The following is a 15,129-nucleotide window of genomic DNA, read 5'->3' on the forward strand; positions in this document are numbered from 1 at the left end:
CTCTCACCCGGTACAACTTTTAAGACAACAGGCCTGAGGGTGCCCAGTTGGGCGCGAACCTCGGCTCAGGGCGTCGTCTGAGAGGAAAAATATTTGAAAGAATTAATCGACCCTAGTGGGTCGATAGCGATAAGCGCTGAATGAGGGAAATCGTCGACCACGCCGGCGGGGTCGGTATCGGGGACCTGAAGTGTTTGGTGTCGCGAGCTGATTGGCTGCCTCTATGGCTAGAGTAATCGGGTCGTCGGGATCGTATATTACGTCCTTCGGACGCCGATACTTTTCAGTACCGTCCCTAAGCGGAATGTACTCGGAAGCCGCAACTACCAGTGGATTTGGGTGGTGCGGAGCAGAATCGAAAAAACGTTTGGAAGCTAATTTGAGCCATTGGGCAATGGTTGGCAGACCTAGGTCAATGTGCAGATTTTCATTGCGAAGGAACCACGGAGCTCCCGTGGCTTTCCGCATGAAACGATTACCACCCCTATCACCTATCTCACTCATTTGTTGAGAAAAATAATTGGGTCGTGCACTAGGTGAAAGATAAATTGTGAAATTCTGATTACTAAATAAAGACACATTTCCTTTTTTTTATTTACTTATTTCTGAATTTTATGTTCAAATCAAATCAAAAATCAAAATGTCTTTATTACTTAATGTTTTATGTGGTTGCAGAGGTCGCCGGCGGCGGCAGGCGTGCCCCACGAAGCAGGACTCCGGCATTGTGTGCTCGGATGACTGCCCAGATTGCTCCGACACCGAGCCGAATGGTCAGTACACGGTTACCACTCTTCGTCTCTGCTAGTATTTGAGACTTGGACATGAACAGCTGGCGAGCTGTATACAGGGTGTTAATGACATCGTAACGAAAACTTTGAAAGATTCAGTTTATGATTCTCAGTTGATTGATGCCTATACAGGTTGAGACTCACGATCTGGAGGTCCGGGTACGATTCCCGATGGGGACATTGTCGAAATCACTTTGTGAGACTGTCCTTTTGGTAAGGACTTTTCAGACTTGAATCACCTGATTGTCCGAAAAAGTGAGATGATTCCGTGATTCGGAGGGCACGTTAAGTCGTTGGTCCCGGCTATTAGCCGTAAAAATACCTCTATCAACCCGCAGTGAAGCAGCGTGGTGGAGTATGCTCCATGCCCCCTCCGGTAGATTAAGGGGAGGCCTGTGCCCAGCAGTAGGACGTATATAGGCTGTTTATGTTTTATGATACGCGTTGTGAGAAGCGTTCGTTACGTAAAAAGTGCCGATTCAAATTGTAACTATGTTATCTGAATAAAGATATTTTTGAATTTGAATATAAAGTATTAAAATGTGTACCAATGGATCGTAAAGTCTGAGAATAATTGTATTTAATATATTAGTAAAAAACCTAACAGAGGGCAGCAGTAACTGTCAGTACTATTCAGAGGCGGAGGACAGGAGTCCTAGTACGGCTTTGTAATAGACTACTCTGAGCGCCATCCCACTTGCGTCAGACAGAGTACTGCGGGGCGGAAGGCATGAGGGAAACCACTGCCCTATTTTTCCCTAAAAAAGTAGCATGGAGGAAATGCTACATCGACAAGAGCGTGGCTCGTAAATTGATGATGATGATTAGTAAATTGTATAACTATTGCAGGTGGTACAAACGCGGAAGGCGGCAGGACGTCAAGCAGTCTCGACGCGGATGAGACATTTTATTGCAGGTGCGTGTTTCAATGTTCCCCGGCTATACAGGTTGTGAGAAGCTGCAGTAGTTTTAGACGGATGAGACGTTCGTTATGTAAAAATTGACGATTCAAAGTGTAACTATGTTACCTACTGAATAAAGATATGAGGGACTTTCCAATCGGCGTTTCCCAAAAACACGATAGATGGCGTTGTTCACTTTTATAGCAATTTATCACGAATTTTAGTTGGACAGTATGGAGAACTGTCAAAATTTAGGAACACTCAACAGTGCTGCCACCTACATTCGAACTTCTAGTTTTTATCCCCATTGTAATTTTTTTTCAGGTGTCCAGAACGAAAAGAGAAACCAAAGAGTATATCATTAAGTAGAACGGACTCAGGTAACTATACTAAAATTATATAGTCTAGTATATAGAGTGTCAGTGACATCGTAACGAATATTGAGAGGGATGATTCAGCACATTATTCTGAATTAATATCAAGTGAAATTTTCCATCACAAAAGTATCGAATAGAAAATAATTGAAAAAAACTGAAATAAAATCATGAATTTTGCGACGGAAAATTCCACTTGATATTAACTCAGAATCATGGTTTGAATCATCCCCCTCAGTATTCGTTACGGTGTAACATCCTGTATATATAAACAGCTTATATAATGTCCCACTGCTGGGCATAGGCCTACCCTCAATCAACCGGAGAAAGAATAAGAATAAAATAAATTTATTGCCAGTAACAATTTACATTTTGCTATAAGAACTAGGTAATTATGAATATTACGAATACGGGCAAAAGGAAATGGCTCAGCTTGTGCTGTGATGGAGCCACGCTGTGGCGCCATCTAGCGCTGGTTTTCAGTCATTTCCTCTTCCTGTGATATTGTGCGGAAGTAATTGTCAATACATTGTTTTAAGTTTACGCAGTTTGTATTATAATTAAAACACATAATAACAGGTTCTTCCCGCGTTTAAAATAGGGATATGAGACTCCCGATATTTCGTAGGTGTTGTAAAAAGCTTAAAACGGCCTGATGTTGTGACAAAACGTGAGAACACAGTGAGTGCGGTTTGTCGTAGTGAGTTTGGTGCGAGTTCAGATGGTTCCGAACATTCCGATATCAAATACATAAACACGCGGCAAAGATAGAGGGTAGACAGATATGTCCACTCCAATCTCATCAGTCATCCCGTGATCATGGCACTTGCAACAGTGTCGAAATATCGGGAGTCTCATATCCCTATTTTAAACGCGGTAAGAACCCGTTATTATGTGTTTTAATTATAGTAATTGTCAAATTGAAATAATTGACACTACATGTCATTTGCAGATGAGAAATCCGAGCCGACCGGCCCCGAACTGATCAGCTTCATCCGACACACGCTCAACAAGAATCCTCGCGACCGCATGACGCTGCTGAAGATCGAGAAGGAGCTACACGCCCTCGTGTTAGATACAGGGTGAGCAGAATGAGTATACATAACCTGATGTACTAGTGGCCCAGTGCCATAGAATAACGGTAATTCCCCGCCCCGCTCCAATGAGAGACTTCTTACTATTGACGTTGTCAATCCGTCATGATAAGCGCCATCTGTGTAATATAGGTGGAACTAATGTGTGTAGAGCTAATGTCGGTGGAATAGAGGCCTATCTAATGCGGCGGCAGTTGCGGTGGTGCGGCCATGTCTCCCGGATGTCTGATGACAGAGTGACGAAGTGCATCTTCTATTCGGAACTTCATAGTGGCAAGCGGAAACAAGGCGACCAAATTCTGCGGTACAAAGATGTGCTTAAGCGTCACATGAAACGATGTGACGTAGACCCGTTGCAATGGGAGGCGAAGGCAGCTGAACGGTCGTTATGGAGGCGTACAGTGAACACCAAGGTGTTTGACTTCGAGAAGGAGAGACTTCAGAAGCTCGATACAAAACGAGACGAGCTCAAGGCGCGACCACCTGCTGCCATAAATTATAGTTATTTAGGAGGAGTGCTGACGTGCATTGAATGCGGTCGTACATTTAATGCTAAGATCGGATATGTCAGTCACTTGGGAGCACACGAACGACGCTCTCATTAGTTGTCGAGTCGCTGTGGCCGAATACGGTCAGGAAGGATTGATTGATTGGTAGGTGGAACTTGTTATGTCACAAGCATATACCTCACAAGGTGGTATGTTGGTTGCAGTCGCTGCATAGTGCGGTTCCCGGTGATGACGTCATACGGGCGCATGCTCGTGCACCGCTGCGCCGCGCTGTTCCAGCTGTCGCACCACCTCGACCAGAACAACAAGACCTCCGTGCTGGTCTCCAAGAGCGGTCAGTATTGGCTCAACTTAACTTGGACGGTTTTGAGGTCAGATCAACTTATGTTGGATAATTCTACAAACTTGTTCGTCACCCAGCATTTGGGCGATTTGGACCAGCTTACACTGAGCGCTATATAAGATTTTTTTTTTTGTTAGATAGGATTTTACTTTTTTGTCAAAAAGCAATATTGCTATTTGACTTTTGCTCACATTACGTACCTAAAGAATTATGTTGCTACCTATATTGCTTCTCTTTATTTTGATCAGAATAATAATGGGTGGAAAATGTGATTGTGCCTGGGTGTAATAAAAATGGTCATCATTTATACCCAAAAACAAAGATGAAAGATGCATTATGTCTGTTATCCGTGAAGTTGGAAGGTTAATCTTAAGAAGGCAGCATTATACAGCGCCATCTATATAAGTAAGTAAAATGTTTATTTTTCATAAACAATTGTTGGTACAATAAGAACCCCACAAAACCAATTCCTCGGTTTGTCTATGGGAGTGGAGTTCGCTTAATGTTATTATGTTTTAAAATACTTACTGTCGGCGCTGCAGTAGCTCCGGCGTGGGGTTATTGTTTGTTGTAGATGTTTAGCAGATAGGATTGCTTCAATGAAACCTTCGTCTTGAGGGGGATTGTTTATTACTGGATTGTTTCCTTACATTTTTGTGCGTGTACGCGATTGTTACATTGTTATAGTTAGTTGGTCGTTACGTGCGTGACGCGGAGATAGATCGTAGCGTAGAGAGTGAATTGAAAGAAGACCGGGACCGGGACCGGAACGTCATCGGGGTTGCCGTTTTTCAATATTATGGTGCGTTCACGTTGGCGTGAACACTTACAGTTAACTTACAGCTAAGAGATCTTTTGCATAAGATGTTTAAATAAAGATTTACTAATAGTATTTTATGCAACAGTTGTATAAGAAGGGTCAAAAAATGCGAGTGGCGTGAGTTGCGATGTGAGTCTTGGCGAACATCGCAATAAGAGACGCCACGAGCATTTTTTGACCTAGTTATACAACGTTGCATACAATACTTTTTCTACGACGACGTAATTTTAAATGAAACAAACGAAACACAAAAATTTTCCAATTTATTTTCCAACGCGCGGGAAAATGGCGGCAAATGTATACTTTTTTTTTATAGTATATCTATGGCACCAAACAAAGTAAAGGTGCCAGTTTCCAGGTCAAAAAAAAAACAACAACAATGCTTTTTTGGCGACATTATAGTACAGTTACACTTTGTAAACAATGCTTTTATAGGCCATAGAGCGTACACTTTTTCAAAGAGTTTAATTATGTATGTACTTATATTAGACTTTTTGGTTATTTAAATGCCAGATTAAAGTAGAGGAGTAGAAAAAATACTATTATATTGCATTCCTGTAGCATTCCTGACGTATATTGACCGGCAGCATGGTGTACAGATACGGTATTCGTTCATGTTTTTGGGGTATATGTTTTGGGGAACGTAACCTGGAAAGCCCCTTATTGTTTCTTAACCCCCTCTTGTTTTTGTAACCCAGGTACGTGTGGAGGGCGAATCCCGTGTACCAGCTTCAAGCAGTGGTGCACCATGAGCTTCCCGCCGAGCCCGCAGCGACATGACGTCACACATGCCAAGTTAGTCATCTTCTATCGTGTGGGTTGTGAGGTGGATTACCAGCCCCATCAACCCTGGTGTCAGGGTTATTATTGAGCCGCCATGGGCCCCTGACATGACTCATGTAACGACTACGTACTTACATAAGTAAGTAATAACCGGGACCAACGGCTTAACGTGCCTTCCGAAGCACGGATCATCTTACTTTTTGGTCAATCAGGTGATCAGCCTGTATTGTCCTAACCAAACTAGGGATCACAAAGTGATTTTTTGTGATTTGTCCCCACCGGGATTCGAACCCGGGACCTCCGGATCGTGAGCACAACGCTCAACCACTGGACCACGGAGGCCGTTAGTAGTTCATCATCATCAATTCAAGAGCCACGCTCTTGTCGGTGCAGCATTTCCATGCTACTTTTTTAGGGAAAAATAGGGCAGTGGTTTCCCTCTTGCCTTCCGCACCCGTAGTATTCTAACGCGAGTGGGATGGCGCCCAGAGTAATCTATTACAAAGCCGTACTAGGACTCCTGTCCACCTCTGAATAGTACTGACAGTTACTGATGCCCTCTGTCAGGTTCCAGGTTACAGTCCCTGTGACTTGCCCCTTCCGTCCTGCATTGCCGTACCGATGGCTCCCATCTTCGCCTCTGCAACCGTTGGGGTCTTCACCCGTATCCCTGGGCAAGGGTTCTACGTTATACCCCGTAAATGACCGTAAACATATAACATAACAGCCTCCGTGGTCTAGTGGTTAGAGCGTTAGGCTCACGATCTGGAGGTCCGGGTTCGATTCTCGATGGGGACATTGTCGAAATCACTTTGTGAGACTGTCCTTTATTTGGTAAGGACTTTTCAGGCTTGAATCACCTGATTGTCCAAAAAAGTAAGATGATTCCGTGCTTCGGAGAGCACGTTAAGTCGTTGGTCACGGCTATTAGCCGTAAAAACACCTCCACCAACCCGCATTGGTGCAGCGTGGTGGAGTATGCTCCATACCCCCTCCGGTTGATTGAGGGGAGGTCTGTGCCCAGCAGTGGGACGTATATAGGCTGTTTATGTTGTTATGTACATAACATAATTATTCTATTAGAATAAAAAAAGGTGTCACCAACCAGCTGTGTTGTACAACTGCAGGTCCATCCTGAAACGCGACACGCACTCCCTGGACGAGCCAGGCGGAGGCTCCTTGTCAGCAGCACGAAGCAAGTCGCTGGAGCAACGTGAACGCGAATACGAAAGAGTGAGACGCAGGATATTCAGCTCGGTAAGTACCATTTCGATCCCCATCGGGAACCAAACCCGGACCTCCAGATCTTAGAGCCTAACGCTCTAATCACACCGCGAAGGCTCTGTACGGACTTTGCACGCTTGAATTACCTGATTGTCCGAGAAAATAAGATGATTCCATGCTTCGCAAGATACGTTATGCCGTTGGTCCCGGCTATTTGTAAAAGCACCTAGTAAGTAACATATTGGAGTAGGGTTTACAAGTACGGGTGATTCATCATTTCCCTACAATTATCCCGGTTTAATTAGGCCGGTCATAGGATGGGTGACCACAAAAAAAAAAAAGTTTTCATCTCGAGCTCCTCCGTGCTTCGGAAGGCACGTTAAGCCGTTGGTCCCGGCTGCATTAGCAGTCGTTAACCATCAATCCGCACTGGGCCCGCGTGATGGTTTAAGGCCCGATCTCCCTATCCATCCATAGGGAAGGCCCGTGCCCCAGCAGTGGGGACGTTAATGGGCTGATGATGATGATGATCCCGGTTTTCACAGGATCCGCTTACATAACCTGAAGATTTGACAAGTCCGGATTTTTAGTTGACAGCTTCACAGCCTCCTTTTTTAGTTTTTTTTTAGTGGGCTCTGTTTTCCGCATGTAGACTCTAAGATGGCCCGTTGTGCGTGCTATTTTTGACTACGTAAGCCAACCTAACTCCTTCCAGAAGCTCAGGGCGGTTAAAATGGCCACATCGAAGCAATTCATCTAAGAAAGCATTCATTTTAGTTCTGTGCAATAAAGTATATTTGATTTGATTTGAAAGCAATATTGCTATTTGACATTTGTTTGCATTGCACAATTTTGCTTTCTTAGATGAATTGCTTCGATGTGGCCATTTTAACCACCAAGAAGCCTCCTGGGGTTATCACAGGCTTCGCGGAGCGACCCCATTCCTTTGAGGATTTGTACCCGTTGTGCTGACACTCCCGTGCATTCCAGGATTACATGGGGGGCAGTTTCTTCTGCGTCCAGACAGCCTCTACAAAGTGGGCTGTCCGTTATCCCTAAATTACATAAACGGCCTATATACGTCCCACTGCTGGACACAGCCCTCCCCTCATTCAACCGGAGGGGGTATGGGGCATACTCCACCACGCCCTAAATTGAATAGATGTTTATTCAGTGGGCAGTGGCCCGTAATGCTGCCAACTACTATTCGGAGGTCGTTACGGTTTAAGCGAAGGCTTCACAGCCTCTGTTACCATCCGTCAAGATGTTGTGGCCAATGGTGATGAAAATGTCAGAGATGTTAGGGGAAACCAGTTGCGAGCTCATTTTGAATCCTTATGCGGATATTTTTAGGATATTACTATTATTTATGATGTATTTTATTTATTTCAATGCTTGTCTTGTATGTGTGTGTATAGTCTATTATTATTTACATACATAAACTCACGCCCGTAATCCCAAATGGGGTGGGCAGAGCCACAAGTAATCAAAGACAACTTGCAGCCACTGTTGATACGAAGTCCTAAGATGGATATGATGAACCTTATGGTGATAAGGGATCAGCCTATCGCCCATAACATTAGTCCATCATGTTAGAGGACGCAATCCCTCTGTCGGTTTTTACGACATGCCCGGGAAGACAAGCAGCTGAACGTGTTCTATGTTTTTTATTTGCTCCCAGAACAGCATAGAAGCAATTATTATTTATTATTATAGTTTTCTCAGATTATGGTTAGGTATATTTTTAGTATATATGGATTACATTATATTGAGTATTTATTAATATATGTACGTATAGTGTAGAGTATTTATTATATTAACTTTTAGGTATTTATTTATTTTTATTTTATTTATTTTTTATTTTTATTTTTTTTGTTGCACCATCCCGCATCCAAGCTATAAATGTTTGTTTCCTTTTGTTGGTTGCCTGGAAGAAATTGCTCTAGATCAATAAGGCCGCCCAAATTGTACTGTATTCATGTGTTTTGTCTGATTGTTGAATTTTTAGTTCTGTGCAATAAAGTATATTTGATTTGATTTGACTCCGTAACCGTAACCGAAACTATCGAGTATCCGATATATAAAATCATCAGAGTTTCTTCGTTGAATAAATCAATAACCTTTTGCATTGTGTTCTACCATATTAATTACAATATTATTATTATTTCTTGTTTACCTATTTTGTAAGTGCTCTTTATAGCATTTTTCTTTTTAGTCAAGTTGTGTCTATTGGTGAGGACCTGTAAATGGCTGTTTGTTTTTTAGTATGAACTATTATTTTGTAATATTAGCTGTTGGTCTTCCAATAAAATAAATAAATAAATAAATAAATCATCCGTAACCGTAACCGAATCCGAAATAAAAGTTTCGGATAATATCGGATAGGGGCGGAGCCTAATTGAGACGCGTTATGACAAGTTGTTTTGATCGGCTGGCCGCTGCCAGTGCCGGCGCACAAGCCGCGCGCATTGTTTGTTTTTTCTTCTTCTGTCGTCATAACATAATATATAACTTGTCGTTATAAATAAAACCACTCTATTACTTATTTAATTTGTATTTTACTTTTGAAATTCTTTAAAAAAATATCCGTAACCGAAATTATCCGAAACTAACGGATAATCCGAAATGATATATTATCCGTATCCGTAACCGTATCTGGTATAATAATCATTCTTAAATCCGTATCCGAAATTTCATATCCACAACATGCCTGGAACTTGTAAATGTGTTTGCAGGACAATTGTAACCAGGACGAGTCCCAGTGGCAGTGGTTGAACTCCGGACAAATCAAGCTGCTCACCCCGGAAGGAGGCAGGAACAGGCTACTCAAGGTAACACATAACATAACATAAACAGCCTATACAGGGTGGTCACGAGCATTAATATGTATACACTTTGGTACCATGTCACATTAACTTTTTTGTCAAATTGAACTGCAAGTCTCACTAAATGTCAAATATGTTAGTGCGACAGAGTCCTAAATTGGGTACGTTATATTGCTCATGACTGTACCTATTTTATTATTATAACTAAGTACTAACATAGTTTGTAAGTGGTTTGTAATTGGCACCAGTTTCTTTTTGTGGCTAACAAGTGGGCCCACGTTGCCTAATTATTATTATTATGGTAAACATAAAAAAAAAAAATTGGTTAAAAATCGATTTTTTTGATGAGAAGTGTATTATGACAACAGAGATATACATAAACAGCCTATACAGGGTGTACGGTCACGAGCATTAATATGTATACACTTTGGTACCATGTCACATTAACTTTTTTGTCAAATTGAACTGCAAGTCTCACTAAATGTCAAATATGTTAGTGCGACAGAGTCCTAAAGTGGGTACATTATATTGCTCGTGACTGTACCACAGTACGATAGTGACTTTTTAATCTAATAGTTTCCAACTAGTCAAATCAGTTACTTTTTATTGATCGCTAAAACACGAAATTACTATGGGATTTGTATGAGAAAGCACACTATGACGTCATAGAAAAACGTGATAAAATGTCGAACTTATTATTACGTTTTTCTTGAATAAAATTAATAGATATAAATACAAGATATATACAGGTAGGTGTTATATGTTATTTCGTGTTTTGTTTTTTATTTGCTACTGTGGTGTCCGTGGCGCCCCAGACAAACATAAGCTATAAAGTATAGTGTAGTATTGTTAAACAATAATTCGGCTCTCAAAACTTTGTTCTAAAAATAATAAAGCTCTTTCTTTCTAATTCCAGGTGCAGTCCCTAGAAGGCGCTGGTCCCAGTTCAGGGTCCGGCCAGCGAGGCCCCGTCTCCAAGAGTCACAGCTTCGGAGGCTACGGAAGACCACAACCGGACCCGCCGCGACTGCTCAGCCGGCAAGGTACGTGAAAGTAAACAGGAATTCCATTTTGTTCTCCTAATTTGTCTTGTCATATTTTAATTTGTCATATTGAGTTTGTACTATTATTTTTTTTTTCATAATAATAATTTGACATAATAGTGTTTTGGCATACTATGTCATTAAGTATAAATAAAGGCATAATGTAACAGTAGGTGAGGGCGAATTGGGCCACCCCTAGGCCGCCAGCCTGTCGGAAAATTCACGAAAATGTTATCAACTGGTAACTGGTTTCATAATTGTATGACAACCGGCAACAATTTATTTACGCGACCATAATTTGACCTATAGTTATCCTAATTAAAACACATAATAACGGGTTCTTACCGCGTTTAAATGGGGATATGAGACTCCCGATATTTCGACACTGTTGCAAGTGCCATGATCACGGGATGACTGATGAGATTGGAGTGGAGTAGGTAGATCCATAATTTTCTACGGGCAGACATATCTGTCTACCCTCTTTCTTTGCCGCTTGTTTATGTTTTTGATATCGGAATGTTCGGAACCATCTGAACTCGCACCAAACTCACTACGACAAACCGCACTCACTGTGTCCTCACGTTTTTTCACCACATTAGGCCGTTTCAAGCTTTTTACAACACCTACTACTGGATTCCACATGGTCGATAATTTGAACCCGTCTTCCCTGTTGAAATTTTTATGTTTTCTGATTTCAATAGCCTCTTTTACCTACTCCACTCCAATCTCATCAGTCATCCCGTGATCATGGCACTTGCAACAGTGTCGAAATATCGGGAGTCTCATATCCCCATTTAAACGCGGTAAGAACCCGTTATTATGTGTTTTAATTATGATAATAACCGCGTAAACTTAAAACAATGTATAGTTATCCTAACTATCCGGGCCATATGTCTTACATACTCACACATACACACACGCACTACTACACACACATCCTAACAAACACACGCAATTACACCCTCTGCATGCACACTTTATTAACACAGCTCATTAATTTTAATTTGTTTTGATTATCTAGATTTAAGCATTTATATTTAATTTTTTAGTGTTTTTTTTTTGGGGCACAGCTGAAAATCAGCGTTGTGGCACTCCATCAATGTCGGAGTGTCACAACATATTGCTGAGCTGGCGTCCCTTTTTAGAAATAAGTTTGTAATTACAATGTTCACTTCTACTGTTATACTAACACTTATATCTAAAATAAATGATTTATATTCTATTCTAACTCAAAATCATGGCCTGAATCATCCCTCAAAGTTTTCGTTACGATGTCACTAACACCAAGTATATCTTCTTCTATCGTGTGGGTTGTGAGGTGGATTACCAAACTCATCAACCCTGGTGTCAGGGTTACTATTGAGCCGCCAAAGGCCCCTGACATGACTCATATAACAACTACATACTTACATCAGTAAGTAGTAAACGGGACCAACGGCTTAACGTGCCTTCCGAAGCACGGATCGTGTTACAACCAAGTATATGATGTGGTAGTACTTAAATAAAGTAAGAATTAGAATAAAATAAATTTATTGCGAGTAACAATTTACATTTTGCTATAAGAACTAGGTAATTATGAATATTACGAGTACGGGCAAAAGGAAATGGCTCAGCTTGTGCTGTGATGGAGCCACGCTATGGCGCCATCTAGCGTTGGTTTTCAGTCATTTCCTCTTCCTGGGATATTGTACGGAAGTAATTGTCAATACTTAATTAATTAATTAATATTATCTTGCTTTTGCAGGGGACCTGGCCTCGAGCAGCTGGCGGCTGTCTCCTTCTAGCTCAGGGTATCGCACGCTCAGCCTGCATAGCACAGACTCCGTCACACCCTCGCCCACAGGTCAGTATGGGGTAGGCAGTGCCACGACTAACAAACCTACAATGGGTAATGTCCTAGGTCAAAGACACATTAACAGCCTCTGTAGTCTAGTAGTTAGAGCGTTAGGTCCACAATCTTAAGGTCCGGGTTCGATTCCCGGTGAGGACATCGTCGAAATCACTGTGTGAGACTGTGCTTTGTTTGGTAAGGACTTTTCAGGCTTGAATCACCTGATTGTTCGAAAAAGTAAGATGATTCCGTGCTTCGGAGGGCACGTTAAGCCGTTGGTCCCGGCTATTAGCCGTAAAAACACCTCCACCAACCCGCATTGGAGCAGCGTGGTGGAGTATGCTCCATACCCCCTCCGGTTGATTGAGGGGAGGCCTGTACCCAGCAGTGGGACGTATATAGGCAGTTTATGTTATGTTATATTACTACACCCCCCCCCCCTTATGATATTTCGTGATTTTTCATGGACCCATCCCCCTCTCGAGCCTCGCATGTTTAATGGACGGCCCCTAGGTTTGGGGATGACGCTATGCTGTGTTATATCGTCCTGACCACCCCGCAGGTGGCGCATCCCCGGAGCCCGCCAACCCTGAGGGCGTGGCCGTGGTGTGGGCGGTCACTGACCTCTCCGCCGTGCCGGCCGGCGCGCTCGTCATCCACCCACAGGTAACACGCTATTTATGGACGAAAATACCAAAATCGATGGGTAGGTCCCATTTCTTCCATAGAACATGACGTCATCGGACAAAATGAGACTAGGTCTTCTATCGTGTGGGTTGTGAGGTGGAGTACCAACCTCACCAACCCTGGTGTCAGGGTTACTATTGAACCGCAAAATGCCCCTGACATGGCCCATGTAACGACTACTTACATACATCAGTAAGTAGTAACCGGGACCAACGGCTTAACGCTGAGAAATAACACTGAGACCAGGGTTGATGAGGTTGGTATTCCACCTCACAACCCACACGATAAGAAGAAGAATTAATTCGTTCAATAAGATTCCCATTGACATTCAGAATTTGCCTTTCAACTGTTTTAAGACAGTAGTTAAACAAAAACTTTACAAAAAATGTTATATAAGGTTAGTGATTATTTGGAAGATATGAATGCATGGGATTAACTGTCTGAGAACTGATATCAGGCAGCTAAATTACTCAATTGTATAACAATATTTCAAGTTTTTTTTTTTTTAAAGAACGTCTAGGGCCCTGTGCCGAGGTTTTTCTTGCAGCTTCTTTTCCCCGGCTATACAGGTTGTGAGAAGCTGCAGTAGTTTTGGGCGGGTGAGACGTTCGTTATGTAAAAATGACGATTCAAAGTGTAACTATGTTACCTACTGAATAAAGATATATTTTTTTTTATAATTAAAGCACATAATAACGGGTTCTTACCGCGTTTAAATGGGGATATGAGACTCCCGATATTTCGACACTGTTGCAAGTGCCATGATCACGGGATGACTGATGAGATTGGAGTGGAGTAGGTAGATGCATAATTTTCTACGGGCAGACATATCTGTCTACCCTTTTTCTTTGCCGCTTGTTTATGTTTTTATGTTTTAAAACAATGTATTTTTTTTAATAAATAAATATTGTTGGTTCCAGACCGGGCGGCCCTTGACCAACCCGGATGGGAGCGTGTACCACTTCGACCCCAACAACCCGCCCATACTGAATGACGCCAACGTCTACATGCCTGACCAGAAGGTAGAATGAACTTAGAACAAACTGTTTTCTTTATCGCTGGCGTCAAGTAAGATGTTCCCGTGCTTCGGAGGGCACGTTAAGCGTAAACACCTCCACCAACCCGCATAGAATACCGGCCTCCGTAGTCCTGTGGTTGAGCGTTACACTCACGATCCGGAGGTCCCGGGTTCGAATCCCGGCGGAGACATATCACAAAAATTACTTTGTGATCCTTAGTTAGGACATTACATGCTGATCACCTGATTGTCCGAAAGTAAGATGATCCGTACTTCGTTCACGTTACTTACTGATGTAAGTAAGTAGTCGTTACGTGAGTCATGTCAGGGGCCTTTGGCGGCTCAATAGTAACCCTGACACGACGGTTGATGAGGTTGGTAATCCACCCTCACCCACACGACAGAAGTAGAATAGAATAAGGAATAATACTACGTATAGAAAGGCAACTCTCCGCTCCCCACCAGCGGCTGAGCTAGGTTTACCTCACCCCCTCGAACATTTAAGTCTTCAAGCCTTAGACGTCACACGCACATGCGCGTGTACGATAACGTCAATGTGTAGTGTCTGTGTAAATCGAGGTTGTTTGTATGAAGTGTCCCGGGTGTGGCGCAGTGGAGCAGCGTGGTGGAGTATGCTCCATACCCCCTCCGGTTGACTGAGGGGAGGCCTGTGCCCAGCAGAGGGACGTATATAGGCTGTTTATACGTTACGGGGGTTAAGGAAGCCACATTGAAGGACTAGGCTAATTTCCAACTAGTCAAATCAGTTAATTTTTACTAAACGTCAAAACACGAATTCACTTTAGAATTTGTATGAAAAAGCACACTGTGACGTCATAGAAAAACGTGATAAAATTTCGGACTTATTATAATTAAAATTCATAAATA

The 15,129-nt window shown here is 42.4% G+C and overlaps 1 protein-coding gene across 2 annotated transcripts in view; it reads left to right on the forward strand.

Annotated features, from left to right (window-relative positions):
• Positions 1-15,129, forward strand: part of LOC126378341 (uncharacterized) — a 134,820-nt gene that overhangs the window by 94,639 nt on the left and 25,052 nt on the right. For both annotated transcript variants that reach the window (XM_050026600.1, XM_050026601.1), the window contains exons 6-17: positions 676-770; positions 1,638-1,704; positions 2,015-2,070; positions 3,017-3,146; positions 3,871-4,001; positions 5,529-5,625; positions 6,741-6,870; positions 9,573-9,668; positions 10,579-10,705; positions 12,450-12,548; positions 13,099-13,202; positions 14,144-14,245. In XM_050026600.1, the coding sequence (XP_049882557.1) occupies positions 676-770; positions 1,638-1,704; positions 2,015-2,070; positions 3,017-3,146; positions 3,871-4,001; positions 5,529-5,625; positions 6,741-6,870; positions 9,573-9,668; positions 10,579-10,705; positions 12,450-12,548; positions 13,099-13,202; positions 14,144-14,245 (1,234 nt within the window). The remainder of the gene's footprint in view (positions 1-675; positions 771-1,637; positions 1,705-2,014; positions 2,071-3,016; positions 3,147-3,870; positions 4,002-5,528; positions 5,626-6,740; positions 6,871-9,572; positions 9,669-10,578; positions 10,706-12,449; positions 12,549-13,098; positions 13,203-14,143; positions 14,246-15,129) is intronic.

The sequence above is a fragment of the Pectinophora gossypiella genome, chromosome 26, assembly GCF_024362695.1.
Source record: "Pectinophora gossypiella chromosome 26, ilPecGoss1.1, whole genome shotgun sequence".
Classification (NCBI taxonomy): domain Eukaryota; kingdom Metazoa; phylum Arthropoda; class Insecta; order Lepidoptera; family Gelechiidae; genus Pectinophora; species Pectinophora gossypiella.